Consider the following 14,892-nt stretch of genomic DNA (forward strand, 5'->3'; position numbering starts at 1 on the left):
GATCTCCCACTCCTGAAGCCAAACTGGTCTGTAGATAAAATGCCATTACTATTAAGATATTCTGTAAGACCGTCAACCACTATGCGTTCAAGAGTCTTGCAACACACTGATGTTAGGCTTATTGGTCTATAGTTTAACGGCTGATGGCGGGAGCCTTTTTTGAAAATAGGGGTAATTTGAGATACTTTCCACTTCCTAGGAAGTATGCCTGTTGACATTGACTTCTTAAAAATAAGAAAGAGTGGAAAAGTTAGATTTGGGCAAGACTTTAACAGTTGAGGGTGAATACCATCCGGCCCATACTGGAGTTAGGGTCTAGTAGAGAGAGTTTCTGACGAATGTCTTCCTGTTGTATGTCAATATGTGCTATTTGGGAGTCGCTATGTTGGTGAGGAGCAGGATACAAGTTTTTGTTCTCAAAAACAGAGGCAAAACTGTCAGCAAATAACTCAGCCATCTGATAACAGTCAGTAGTTAATGATCCATCTGTTAACTTTAAAGGACCTACTGTACGGGCACAAACTTTTTTCTTGCACATATACTGGTGCAGAGCTTTAGGGTTATGACACAAGTTTTTTACAAGAGCCTCTTCATGTTCTTTTTGGGAAATAATGTGGAAGTTTCGGAATTGAGAATTAACATGATTGAAATTATTTAAAGCAATTTGAGCTTGAGGGAAGCGACGACCATGTGTAGCCCTTTGTAATTTGTATGATGACCATAATCTGTTTCGCTCTTTGTTTAACTGGTGGGGAGGCTTGAAGGTTTTAAAAGTGGGTTTGGAAGGCTTTAGTGGTACATAGAAATCTATAAGAGGTGTGACAATGTCAAGAAACTTTTCATACATTAGATCAGATGAAAGATAAGCAAGTTCAAAATGGGTAAAATAGCATTAGAAATGCTCATAAAAGTGTAATCTAGACTGAGAATGTGTATTGGTTGAAACTGCAATAATACCGATTCAGTGTTTTCATTTCAGTGTTAATCCAGATAATTGTGTACTTGTAAGTTTATCTTTAAGTACTGATGACGAGGTCGCTGTGTGACTGATACAGGATAACCTAGATGGGCCCTGGTGGCCCTTTATTATCCTATTATTTATGTTATGTTATGTTATGAATTGGTAAATTTTTACAATAACACAAACAGCTCACTTCTGGATGAAATGAATGTTTTCTGGTATATTTTGACGTGTTTTTGAATGATTATGCACTTCATTTACGTTGCTGATTTTTTTTTTTTTTTTTTTTATTTTTATTTTTTTATACACCCGCCCCCGTCTCTTACGAAAACATGATTTTATGGTAAAACAAAGTATTTTTTTCTGGTATATTTTGACTGATTTTGAATGAATCTTCACCTAACTTACCTAGCTAGTGTAGCCTATTTGAGGCAACATACACCACTGACACATCTTCCTCAAAACAAAATTAACTTTAACACAATTAAAGGGATCTAAACAAAGCAAACTAACCTAACCCAACTGGCAATGCTAAGAAATTAACATAAAGTTATTACCTTATTTCGTTTTGTAAAATCTGATGATACAATCAATATAATGGAGGCGACACCGTAGAATTCCATAGAATGAATTCAAATAGAGTTGGTTCTCTCCACAATCCACTTTGATTGGCTAGATTTATTCTGCATTATTTTTTATTGGTCATTGGCTGCATGCCTAAACAAAAAAAACAAATCATCGCCATTTATTTCACGCATGTGCAAATAGTATGACTATAACGGCTTTCTTCAGTGCCCATCAGTCCATCACATGGGTGGGTGTTACTTGCTTTCCAAAAACAAGTGGTAAATTTTTTTAAATCGTTATCAACATTATAAAAATTTGTGAATGGTATGTATGGGTTCAAATTAATCAGAATGAAAAGCTCTACAAGATGAGAAGGGTAACAAAAGTCATGTTGCCGTTGGGGTTAAAGTAAAGTAATACCAATAAATGTCCAATATAACTCTGGCACCTTATTTTTCAACTGAGTTGTTCCAGATTTTCAACAAAACCCACTGTATACATATAATACGATAGTATATTGTCTCAGAAAAATGTCACCAACCGTCTTAGCCCTAACAAGGTTGGCGACCTGTGGGAATGGTTTGGGTGATGTGAAAGAGTATTTTTCGAGATTAAATATCAGAATCACCTAAAGCATGACAAATACATAGTTTAGGTTAGGTTAGAATACCTTACCTTACCACGGTGCTGTGTCAGCTAATGTTGTCGACAATGGAGTGCCTTACTCTCTTGTTCCCAGCCAGCTCTACTACTTCGTCTATCTTCTCTCCTTTTATCATCTTGATTTTATATATATATATATATATATATATATATATATATATATATATATATATATATATAGAGAGAGAGAGAGAGAGAGAGAGAGAGAGAGAGAGAGAGAGAGAGAGAGAGAGAGGAAAAGCTAGCCAAGGGCAACAAAAACTTATAACAAAAAGGCCCACTTGATTCCCAGTTTCCTGAATGGTTAGTAATTAACCAAAACTCTGGGACAAATGTATTTCACCCTCTGTCTCCCCTGTGCTCTCCTCCTCTTGGTCATCCCCAAGCAGGGCATTTAGTACAGTACGGTACGATACGTTTTTCATAATTCGTACCACAGATATTTAACGTACCGTAATTCCGTACCGTACCTGAAAACTCCTTACGTACCGTACTAGTACGATCGATTACCGTACTGTAATTTCGTACTGTTTCCGTACTTTTCTTTACGTTGCATTTTATAGGTTGTACATAGTGACACTACTACTACTACTACTACTACTACTACTACTACTACTACTACTACTACTACTACTACTACTACTACTACTACTACTACTACTACTACTACTACTACTACTACTACTACTACTACTACTACTACTACTACTACTACTACTACTACTACTACTACTACATTAAGGGGGGTTAAAATGTGTTGTCAAGTGTCAAGATGCCTAGGATAGCATAGGAGAGGTCAAAGTTGTCATGGTTTAAGGTGTAATTACCACGTTGTTGGAAGGAAGAATGGACCTTACGCACAATAGACAGGTGTGTGTAGGTGAGGTCAGCCCTGCCCAGCCAGCTGAGGCAGGGCTGACCCCACTGCATCATGGCTGCAATTAACCCCTGACTGAGATGACCTCAAGTCACCTGACTCACCCCATTAACCACTGCTAATCCTTTATGCTCACACACCTGGTCTATGGGCAGCTAGGTGCTGGGCTGACTGCCTTCACTCAAATGGTTACGAAAATGGTACGATTAAGTAGGAAAAAAAGTATCGTACTTTCGAACCATACCAAACTAGACGGAAAATATCGTACCATAATATCGAACCGTACTTACATCCCCGAAAAAACCGTACTGTACTGTAATATCGTACCGAACCGTACCGTACTACATGCCGTGTCCCCAAGAGGCAGTCTTTCTCCACACCACCCTCTCTCAAAACATTCATCAGATACCCAAGCTGCCTTCCCACCACAGTCATCAACTCTGTCATGCCACCCATATTCAACACCTGATTACTCATTGCCACCCACGGGACCCTTACCATTCTTCTGAGGGATCATGTCTCTGCCACCTCCAGCCTCTTCATTTCTCTACTAACAGTCTAGGTTTCACAACATCACTGGCCATATGTAATCCTTCAAAATTCTCAGCTAAATCCCAGTGCTCAAACTCAGTATCCGTCTCATTTGCCCAGAATTAGCTTTTCTCATTCCAATTCATTTCTGTATTGCATCTTCATTCACCAAACCTCCTAAGTATCTAAACAGTCTAACAGTTAGATTAGATTATGTAAAGCATGGCAGTGATTTTTTTATCTGACATGGCATGAAATTTTCCCTAGATTGTTAATGTTTTTAGTATTGCAGGATATGCTTTCCTGATGCATATGATGTTTTAATTATTTTTGGTCATGTGTTTGTCATGTTTTAGGTGATTCTGATTATTTGCTCCCCAGAAAATACTAATTTTTGTCTCACTCTACCCAAAAACTCTCTATTCCCACAGAGCCCCAAGGTTCTGGGTGTGTCTTTCGAGCGGTGTGGTGACACTGAATTAGAATATTTAGTTTTAACTAAAATTGCACTGTTGCATTTTGCTTTGAATTAAAATAGTAAGTTTCAATTCATGTTTCATCAAGCCTGGTGACATCGGACTGGAATATTTTGCCTTACTCAAACTGCAATATTACCTTTTGCCTTAAATTGAAATAATGAATATAAATTCTCTTTTCAAATATCCTAATGTTGCTGAGTGCTTAGCCTTGGAGGCAGTGAGTGATGATTCTGTTAGTTTGTCATGTGAATCATTTGAAATATTCCTTACAATATCATGGGTTAAAGATGGCATAGAAGTTGAGAAGAAACATCTGCAACTGTATTTGAATAGATGTGTGTCTGTTTACCAATATGAGTACAGTAAACCGTTGATATAATGGACAATATGGGGACAAGGGTCTGTCGTTATATCTGATGGAAATACCGGACAGATCTGTTATATCCCGAAGTTTCTCCAATATTTTTTTATCAAATTTTTTACACCAAAAAATAATGTACATGGACTAAAAAATTAGTGAAAAAAATTAAGAAAAATATAGTTAAGTTAGAACACCTTACCTGTATATTATTGATATTATTGATATTATTATTGGTATGGGACAACACCCTCGCTCTACGGTAATAGATTTTCATCCATTATAGCGAGGGTTTGTTAAGTCAGATTTTTTTTCCGTTATATCCAATATCTGGTATGTTGAGATCCATTATATTGAGGGTTTACTGTATACTGTTGTCTTATAACTAGAATTGTTACTCATAATCTACATGTCAGAAGAATTAAAATCCTATAGATAACAAGAAAAATATAATAAAACTGGCAAACCTTAACTTGTATACACACAGCAGCAGACTGCAGTGTGTCTGTGTGCTGACTCTGAGGTGAGGGATATAGGAGTGCCCCTTGTCCATTACTGCCCTGTCTCATACACATATGGAAACAGTAGTGACTCATTAGCAAGGAATATATTGTATTACTATGCACCATTGCCTCAATATGCCGTATTATACTAAGTAGTTTGACATTCTCATTAGTTTATTGTTATCGCTATAAAACATCCAAATTCTGCTGAACAGACTAACTTGCAGGGTGAGATACATGACGTGATAAATTCCTTGATGTTTTTTAGGCTTGAAGAAGAGCTGATTGGTGAGGATCTTGACTATGAGTATGACTTGGATGAGGAAGAGGAAGAGGCACTGCTGGCAGGAGAAGATCCTTCACATGAGGTCAGTTTTTGGTTTGTTGCCTCTTTCTTTTGTGTTAATGTATCAGAGTTATGAGTAGACTTGAAATCTGCCTCTAGTGAAAATTTTTCATCTCGTTTAATGTGATTTTCATGAGGTACTGGTGACATTATACACTAAGAACTTATCGTTATTATGCTGAATGCATCTTATCAGAGATAACAAAACCATATAGTCTTCATACATTTTTGTTTTACAGTGTTCTTGTACAATTAACAGTTGAATATACAAATATCACTGGTGTTTCTAAAAGTGTTTCCTCTGAATATAGGGAGCTGTTGATGACATAATTGAGTTAAGAGTGGAAGATGAGTTTGATGAGGATGATGGTGGTCAGATGGGCCATACCAAGAGTGTCCACAGTAGACTACAGCCTGCCGAGTCAGTGTTTGAAGAGGACCTGGAACATCAGTATGAGGATTCATCAATGAGTAAGTCATTAAAGTGTTTGTATTTACATTTATTTAACTTCCATCTACAGGAACATCACTATTCTTGGTTAGAGTTAGCCTTGAAAAAAAAATGGAAATTACTCCATTAGGTGCTGCAATAGCTTAGGTCATGTGGCACTGCTAGGGTTAACAGGAGAAAGCTACATCTCCCAACGTGCAACTAGATTTAATAAACCAGGCCACCTAGACCAGAGGCTCGAATAGGAGCCAGCCTAACCAACTAACCACCCAGCCCCTGAGTTAGGCTTGACATATTTCCAATTGCTTATTCTGGTGGTTAATAGAAGTGGCATTATAGGGAAATATTTCAAAATTAATAACTCCAAGGTTGCTGCCTTGTTCTCTTTGATTAGACAGAGAAGAAACAAATGTCTAATCCTTCCTCTTTATGAAATTCACACATTTACCTTCACATATCAGGTAATGTTCGAGTGGAAACCCAGAATATCGTTGAGGAAGAAGAGGAGGAGGAAGAAGAAGAGGAAGAGGATGATGAAGAGGGGAGAAGCCGTGACAGATTCAAGAGTGAGCGGTCCAAGATCTCCCTCACCAACACCACAGTGGAACGCATCATCCCAGAGTCCCTTGGTGAGTGCTGGCTTGCTGAACTTTTCCCAGAATGGTGGTTATTTTGGGAGGTTTAACATGATATAAGCCTGAAATAGAAGTCAGTCACAGAAGACGACAGTTAGAATGAAAGTTTGCAGATATGATTATGATTTCTCTCTCCCTCAGATGAAGTTCAAGTGAAGAAGCATGATTTGGTGGACAACAGAAGAGGCCACGGTGGACGGGGAGGGTATGGGCGGGACCGTGGCCGAGGGTGGGGTGGTGGTGGTGGCGGAAACTGGGGTCGTGGAATGAACAGAGGGTGTAATGGGCCCCCACCAAGAGGAGGAATGCTACCCCAGCCTCACCTGTCCCGTTTCCAGCCTCCCAGACCTATGCAGGTTTGTCATGAAGTAGAATGTCTTGTCTGATTATGTATATCAGGATTGCAGAACTATTACTAACTCAATTGCCCTTTTATGTAAGACAGCATCAGAAAGAGAGAAAAGTCAAACTGATGTCCCAGGCTCATAAGAAAGGTCAAAAAGATCATCCAGAATTGGAAGATGTAGTAAATACATGAGTGTTTTAGATAATTAGGAGGTTAAGTACTCGAATGATTACTGATTCCCATTTAATGTCTTCAAATTACCTGTAAAAGCAAAGTTTTCCTTCTAGTATTGTAACACTGTAACCGTTAGCTGTGCCACATGGCTGTGATATTGCAATAGCTTCCCCTGGTTTTATTTAATTCACAATTCAATAAAATTCCAGATTCCAACATGGGAGCCACTCATGTATGCTGCACAGATGCAGATGTCCAAGGCGGGGATGCCCATGAACCGCAACGGCCCCCCAGGGATGGGTCGGCCTCCTCCTCTCCCCATGGTGTCCCTGGCCAACTCCCTCATCCAGCGGCCTCCACCACTCATGAGCCACAATCCAGGCTTCCCTAGACTGCAGATCAGGAATAGTTCTCAGGTTATTCTTGCCGATGAGATCAAAGAATTTTTGTTTTACTAGTGAATGTGTTAGGGTGTAGTATGATGGGCCATGAAGCTGTCATGTTCCACTGTGGGGTGATGGAGCTGAGTGTGAATGCGTGGTGTTGTGTTTATGCCACCTGTATGTAATTATCAGCCTGATGTATGGATAGAGAGAACATATTTAAAACCATATATTTAATTTTCTTGAATATGAAAGGTATCTTTTTGCATAAAGTGTGGTATTTGTGGGAATGATAATATTTTCTAATTTCCAGTGAATGTTATATCAAATTATTTTGTTTTATGTCTGCTAGTGGAGTACAGGTGTGCTTCCCTTGGGGGCTGGAGCAATACTGAACCAGTTTGTGCAGCAGTCCCAGCCCATGCCCAGGGATGACTTGCGCAACTCCCTCAAAAGACACAATGAGCCACCCAATATTCCACCAAAGCAGATGAGAGTTGGTCAGCCACCTCCTCCCATGAACAACCAACAGGCCATGGCAGTAAGTTTGTTTCTAGAGACTGTAGCATTGTGTTCCTTGTTGTAAAGCTTTTTTTTTTTTTTTACTGTACTGTATTTGTGTTGGAATATGATATATTTTGTGTTTGTATTTGTGTGGTGGTGCAGAGGAAGAAGCTCAACAATGCCATGAATCGTCAGCGTGGTGGCCCCGTCAAGAAGACTCCCATCAGCTCCAGGCTGTCAATGCCGCCTGCCAACACCAACCCCAACCTCACTACCATCAAGACTGTGGACATTGGACAGATGAACAAGCAGGGACAGGACAGCAGACCTCAACAAAACCAAGGAAACAACCAGTCACAGAATCAGCAAGGTAATCAGTTTAACAGGGGTAACCAGCAGCAGCAGAAACAGCAACAGAAGCAGCAACAACCATCTCAAAATCAACAGCAAGAACAGAAACAGAAAGAACTGGAACAAAAAGAGCAAGATAACAGACAGCAAGGGATGCTAATAAAAGATTCACCTAAGTCAGCAGACAAAAATGCACCTGAGGTACTTTGTTCAGTTTTGCATATTTTGTATGAAATGTAGAATATTTTTTTTTTTTTATTATTTATTTATTTATTTTTTTTTTTATGAGTTGTGTTATAGATAGCATATTGAATAAGATTTTGATGTTTCAGGAAATGGTCATTGATGATCCCGAGTATCATAAAAAACTGTTACGTCAGAAGCAGCTAAGGGAACAGCTGTTAGCCAAGAAGGAAGCTCGTCGAAAGGCTGCTGCTGTTATAAAGGCAAGTGAAATTGCAACAAGGAAGGCACGACAGGAGATGGAAAACAAGAAATCTGATGGCCCAAAACCTGGAGACCAGCAGGTGCCACCGGCTCACCTGCCTCCCCAACAGGAACAGCAGCAGGCCAAGCAGCACCAGCCACCACCTGGGAGAGGACCAAAAGGTAAAGGAATATTGCAGGGTGGGGTGTGTAATTAGAGGCATGCTTGGTATTAATCAAACCAAGGCACACAGGGGAAGATGTGAGTACATACTTGTGTTTGTGATTGTTGATTTAAGCATTGTAGATGCCTTGTGTCATATACCCTTCCCTTGCATGGGATGTCATCTTTATGTAGGAATTTTGTTTGATAAGGTTAAGTTTAGTAAGGTTTTATTGTTATTTTATAAGGATTTAAAGGTAAGAAATTAAACTTTTTGAAAGATTATTTGAAAAGTTAAAGTGGTAGCCTTATTTGCTCAGTTTGAGAGTACAGTGGTACCTCGCCATAATGGATGATGGGCTTAATTGCCCCTTTTTTCCTTTTTTTTTCAGTAATTTATTCTCTTGTTGATAACATAAAAAGCATTTAAAGTACTGTGTTATTGTACAGTGATAAAAATTTTTTAAGCACAAAGATAACCTGAAATATTATATCAATTTATATACACATGCTAGAACAACCAACTTGATGCACAGACAAATGCGGACTATTTGTTTAGGTGTGGTCCTGGGCATCCTCCATTATATTAGAACAATATTATATGTACATGAAGAGACATAAATGTGCATTCTCAAACAACTTCTCTCTGAATTTGCAAAGGGCCAGGAGGACCAGGAGGACCAGGCCTGGACCACCCTCACCATCCAGCTGGCAACTCTGGCTTGTCACAGAGCCCCACACGGCAGCCATTCAACAGGCAGCGAGGTGGTGCAAACTCCAATCGAGGAAGAGGCGGTATGCACCACAACCAGCCACGTTTCCCCCGTGACTCAGGACATCCAGACCATCCTCACAACCACCACGAGCACCGGCGACCTCCTCGTGAAGAGCCAGGCTTCCCGCTGAGATCACCTGCACCACTCTTTACTGAGCCTCCACCCCCAAGAGGCACTGATCCAGGATTCCTGCAGGACAGGCCCAGGCAACTCTTTGGACCACAGCACCAGCCTGGTGGACGCCAGTCCCATCATGGCCCACCCCAAGATGAGCCTCCACACCAGCAGAGGCCTCCACCTCACCTCCTGCCCCCAACACACCACCCACCTCCTCCATTGCCACATCCAAATCACCCACCTCCCCACACACATCACCCACCACCACACCATCCTCAGTCATCTCCAACTTCATCACACCATCCCCACAATCAGCCACCTCCACATCACCATCACCGCATTGAAACTGTCCATCATCAGCCTCCTCCAATTCCTCCACCTCATCACCATCACTCTGACCTCTCACAGCCACCACCCCTGCCTCACCACGGCCTCCCACCAAACACCTCCCGCCCTCCTCAGGACCCACACACATCTCCCCAACCAGACTTTCCACCTCACAGAGACCACCACCCTCACCACCACCAGAACCAGTACCCACCCCAGCCAGACGCGTTTCCCCCACGAGTGCCCCCGCCAGCCCTGCCCCACGGTAAGGAGAGCCGCCACCATGACTATGGGTCCGAGGGGCGGTATGGAGAACCCCCTCCGTGGGAAAGCCGCCAGCAGGGCTACAAGGATTATGAAGACAATTACAGGGAACCGTACGAAGATGATTATTACCGTAAGGATCACCATTATGACAGCCATGGGTACCAAGACCACTACAGACAGAGCGATGACGCATATGAAGACCCTGACCAGCGTTACAGGGAGGACTACCAGAAGCATCGCCAGCAGCATCAACAAAACCAGCAGCACCAACATCAGCACCAGCACCACCAGCAGCAGGAGTACCCAGAGGACCACTACCACCATGAGGAGTACAATAACAGCAATTACAGGGAGAAGTACCAGGAGACCCCAGAGTACGAGCAGCCAAAGAGACCTAGAGATGTTAAGAGTCGCCTTGGTGGTCGCCTGGATGTACCTCAAAATCCACACAACCTCCAGGTAAGGAAATTTTTTTGCATTAAGGTCAGTGTAAGCTTTTTATCACAGTAACTTCCTTGACATTATCTTTTCCAAGTTTCATTTTTACACCTAGGATGTGTCAATGTGCCTATCATATTAAGATACTCTAATAACAATAGATACATTATGTTGTCTAGGATGCATCACTGTGCCTATCAAGTTAAGTTCTCTAATAACAATAGATACATTATGTTGCAGTAAGATAGCTCTGTGATGCTTTTCTCTCACCACAGGTCAAGGTGGTGCAGACTTCAGGGCAAGATCAGGAGGCTCCACAACTTCAACAGGAGGGCCAAAAGATTCAAACAGTGCAGCGCCAGAAGACAGCAGTGTCTCGTAAATTTCGCAGAATCACTCGCAGGAGTCCACATGGAGAGATTGTATCTATTACTAGGGTAAGCAGCTTTAGTTTTCCTTTATATATTGACTCTTATGTAATATTACCTCTGGTAACATAGTTGTTTTTAGTTACTTTCTCATTTTCTTTTCTGCTTCAGAGATTTATTCATTCATGTGTTTCAACATTATAGATTCCAGTTGATGAAGATGGGAACCAGATTGGACCACAGATTACTGAATATGAAGCAAGTGAGGCAGGTGCAGATAAACCTGACAGTACAGGATCAGTAGCACAGTTTCCACAGGTAATAACATGTTACTTATTAGAAATTAGGTTATGGTGTAATGTCTCATGTTATTCACCCCCACTGTCATCTGCTGGTCACCCAGCCAGTCTTTCCCCTACGGAAAGAGCTCAGAGCTCATAGTGACTGATCATCAGGTAGGACTGAGACCACACCACACACCGGGAAAATGAGGCCACAACCCCTTGAGTTACATCCCGTACCTATTTACTGCTAGGTGAACAGGGACTACACATTAAGAGGCTTGCCCATTTGCCTCACTGTTTTCCGGCCTTGTCTGGGCTACCTCTTATTAAGGGAGACCTCAGTCTTAAAGATAGATATGGACCATCCACCATTGACTACCTTTTTTCACTTGAGCAAGAAACTCAGCGTTGAGGTATAACTGAAAATTTCCAGTAATTCTTAAAAGCATTAGCAAGTTTGTGGTCACACACATCAGTTTAATTCCTATAAAATTTCTGTTTCAGTCGCGTCCTGTTGTTAAAAATTTGCGGCAAATTGTGAGGAAAGTGCCTGTAACTCGTCAGCAACAGCAGCAACAGCAACAGCAGCAGCAACAGCAGGTTAAATTACGAGAACTTTCACAAATTAACCAATCAGGTGGCCAGCAACAATCACAACAGCAAGTGAAAATTGTGAAGAGAACAGTTTTATCCTCTGGGGAAACACCATCACAGGTAGGAGTTACGAGCACTCAACTTGCGTACGTGAAAATGTCTTGTGCGCATTGTTATTGTATCAGAAGGAACAAGATGACATACAGATGAGAAACCTGTTTTTGCCTTTTTTATAACATGAAGGGCATGATAGTGATTGGTTTTGTACTTATTGTTGAATCTGAATTTCATCCCAGTGCTTACTCTCAGACAAGCAGCACAGGTCGCCGTATTGTGACCAGCACCAGCAGCGCCGGGGGACGAGGCGGCACCATGCGCGTGGGTACTGGAATCCGCAGGGTAGTGACAGCAGGACCAACCACCTCAACCAACCAGGAGCTACCCACTGTCCAACTGTGTGACCTTCCTTCTAATCTCACTCTGTCAGACATTAACCAAATGGTGGCTGATGCAGGGGTAGGGCAGCCCGTGGTGAGTAGTACTGGCTCACTGCTTTTGTCACTATCTGTGAACGGTTGGTGCATTGTGAATTATGCATCTGTGCCACCTTTACTGCTCTGTGTCATAGATGTGGAATTTTTACTGTATTTTGATGCTTAGGTTTTTTGGGGCTACAAATGCTGCAGTCTTAATCAGAAGAACAACAACTAGGTTTTACTCACAGTCTAAAGTTTCATGTGGTATTCTCAGAACTACATGATTTTTAAAAGTGACAAGTTTCACAGTAGTGCATGTCCAAAAACTGGCATTCCTTACATTAGGATTTTTCTTTCTCTTTCTCTTTTCAGAGTGTTGACTATATTCCAGGCTCTCGTGAGTGCATGTTGAGGTTTCAAGTAGCAGAAGTCGCTGCTAAATTCTCTCAAAAAATTAATCGGAGGATGGTAAACATGTCCTTCATTAGAGCCAGTGCAATTCTGTAAGTATTACCAAGTTTGTGTGCATTTCTGCCAGAACTTCATTAATTAGCTTTTTGTAGGTCTATTCTTTTACTTCCCTGGGAATGATTGAATGGGGTTCATTAACAATTTCATTCTTAATAGGGTACTAAGGATAAGTCGTATTCTTTCACACAGGATCATAGATGAGGGAAATATATATTTGCCATTGTCACATTCTTGCTGTTGTCACTGCTCTTCATGTTCATCCTACATTTGGGTCTGGGTGTGTGTGTTTGTGTTTGAAGTGTGAAGTGTGTCATGTCAGATTGATGTGTTATGTGAAAACTAGGCTAAGCTTTAAGAGGATTTGTATTTTATGATGTTACAAAGCGAGTTTTCATTTAATTTAGTTTTCAACATTGAAAAATTACATTTATGGTTAATATTTTCAACATTGAGAATATAGTTTAAGGCATTGTGGGAGTCATGTCCCCTAAAGATTCAGAATTTACATTTGTAGTGAATTTTTCAACATGAGAATTTAGTTTAAGCAATTACAGGAATTAGGAATCACACCATAAGTTAGGCACAGAGTGATGTTAATTTTAGACAGTATCAGTAATGCACATGCACATGGCGCTATTTATGGTTAGTAATCTGAAGGTGTAAGATCTGGCCTGTTTTTGTATTTTTTTGTTACTGGTACTCAGCAATTGCCTTACAAAGTCTGAAATCACGTCAACACCCCGGACTCTGCCCCACCTCTGCAATGGATCAACACTGCCACTGTCACCATCTCCACCTCCACCTCCACCAGAAAATTTGAAATGGATTAATTTCTAGCACAAAAGAATACAACTGTATACTATACAGTGTGTTGTATTGTTGACTTGTGTGTTACCTGAATGTGTAATGAGTTAGCCATGGTGTTTATACCACACACAGTGTTACTGGATCCTGTCCTGTCCACAAAGCTTTATGAAATTATTGCAGTTATTGTGGCAATGATTTGTTATGAACTTAACTTTTGAGGTTCAGGTTTCTCAGAAGAGAATCTGAAAGGAATCTGAATGAAAACTGCCTCCCATGAGTTTTGTTCATAACATTTCCAGTCTTGTGTGTACATTGTACTGAAAGTGCCACATCCTTGCTGGTGAGGAGTGGCTTGTACCAGGCTGTTGGTGATGGTATAGCTTGTATTGTTTTGCAAATTATATACTGCACTGGACCATCAAGAACTTATGTAATTTGCAAATCAATAAGCTATAGATCATGCCAGACTGAGTACACATTTTCTCTGAAAACTGTCTGTAAAATAGTGAGAGAAGGAAGATATTATGTTTATTTTTATGAATAACCATGAAACTGATTCTTGTTTGACAGCTTACTAGCTGTATAAAGTAATTTGTTGCTGCTGTGTTACCCTAATGCTGAAGTGTATGAGGGTCATAGACATTCAGGCTGTCCGACTATTCATGCCATGTTTTGTCACATTTTATATTTTGCTGTGCATATGTTTGCTTATCTTATGTTTATGATTAGTTTCATAATTGATCAGTAATAATCTTTAAAAAAATGTGTGATTTGTAGTAGCAGGCAGTCAATATCTGAAGTCTTTATATTATGATGATCTTTATCATAGATTGTTAGATGATGCTGATACACTGTTGCTGCAGAAAACAATACTCTGGACAAACTTTAGATATTAAAGTAATTTGATGCATTAGCATCTATTAAAGTAAAGAATATATATTTGTGTAATGATCTGTTTAATCTGTCAACATTGTCATGACAGAGTCAGGAGTATCAAATTGATAACTAATGGATATTTATGTAGACCTGTTGGTGTGCCATTAAAAACACACTTGCAGCCACTTGTTTTGAAGCCCTTCTGTAGTAGGCATTAGGCAGGCTTAGCATAGAAATGTGAAAACATTTCTGCTACTGAAATTATTAAGATAAAAATGAAGACCATAGAATTTGACATGAATTCTCCAGGTACTCATGAATGACAGCACATTCATAGGTGATGTATTTTTGCATAAAACTCACTCTACTTGTA

General features: G+C 40.4%; 1 protein-coding gene across 4 annotated transcripts in view; it reads left to right on the top strand.

Annotated features, from left to right (window-relative positions):
* Positions 1-14,700, top strand: part of LOC123506680 (RNA-binding protein 33-like) — a 37,253-nt gene extending 22,553 nt beyond the window's left edge. For 2 of the 4 annotated variants that reach the window (XM_045258934.1, XM_045258932.1), the window contains exons 2-15: positions 5,208-5,307; positions 5,597-5,756; positions 6,198-6,365; positions 6,513-6,727; positions 7,101-7,307; positions 7,627-7,815; positions 7,941-8,330; positions 8,462-8,738; positions 9,379-10,664; positions 10,919-11,080; positions 11,216-11,329; positions 11,800-12,009; positions 12,199-12,420; positions 12,738-14,700. In XM_045258934.1, coding sequence (XP_045114869.1) covers positions 5,663-5,756; positions 6,198-6,365; positions 6,513-6,727; positions 7,101-7,307; positions 7,627-7,815; positions 7,941-8,330; positions 8,462-8,738; positions 9,379-10,664; positions 10,919-11,080; positions 11,216-11,329; positions 11,800-12,009; positions 12,199-12,420; positions 12,738-12,872 — 3,669 coding nt within the window. In that variant the 5' untranslated portion in view covers positions 5,208-5,307; positions 5,597-5,662 and the 3' untranslated portion in view covers positions 12,873-14,700. Of the gene's footprint in view, positions 1-5,207; positions 5,308-5,596; positions 5,757-6,197; positions 6,366-6,512; positions 6,728-7,100; positions 7,308-7,626; positions 7,816-7,940; positions 8,331-8,461; positions 8,739-9,378; positions 10,665-10,918; positions 11,081-11,215; positions 11,330-11,799; positions 12,010-12,185; positions 12,421-12,737 lie in introns of all 4 variants that reach the window. The other 2 variants (XR_006675483.1, XM_045258933.1) reach the window with 2 other exon arrangements.
* The last annotated feature ends 192 nt before the right edge of the window (positions 14,701-14,892 follow it).

This window comes from Portunus trituberculatus, chromosome 20 (genome assembly GCF_017591435.1).
Source record: "Portunus trituberculatus isolate SZX2019 chromosome 20, ASM1759143v1, whole genome shotgun sequence".
Taxonomy (NCBI): domain Eukaryota; kingdom Metazoa; phylum Arthropoda; class Malacostraca; order Decapoda; family Portunidae; genus Portunus; species Portunus trituberculatus.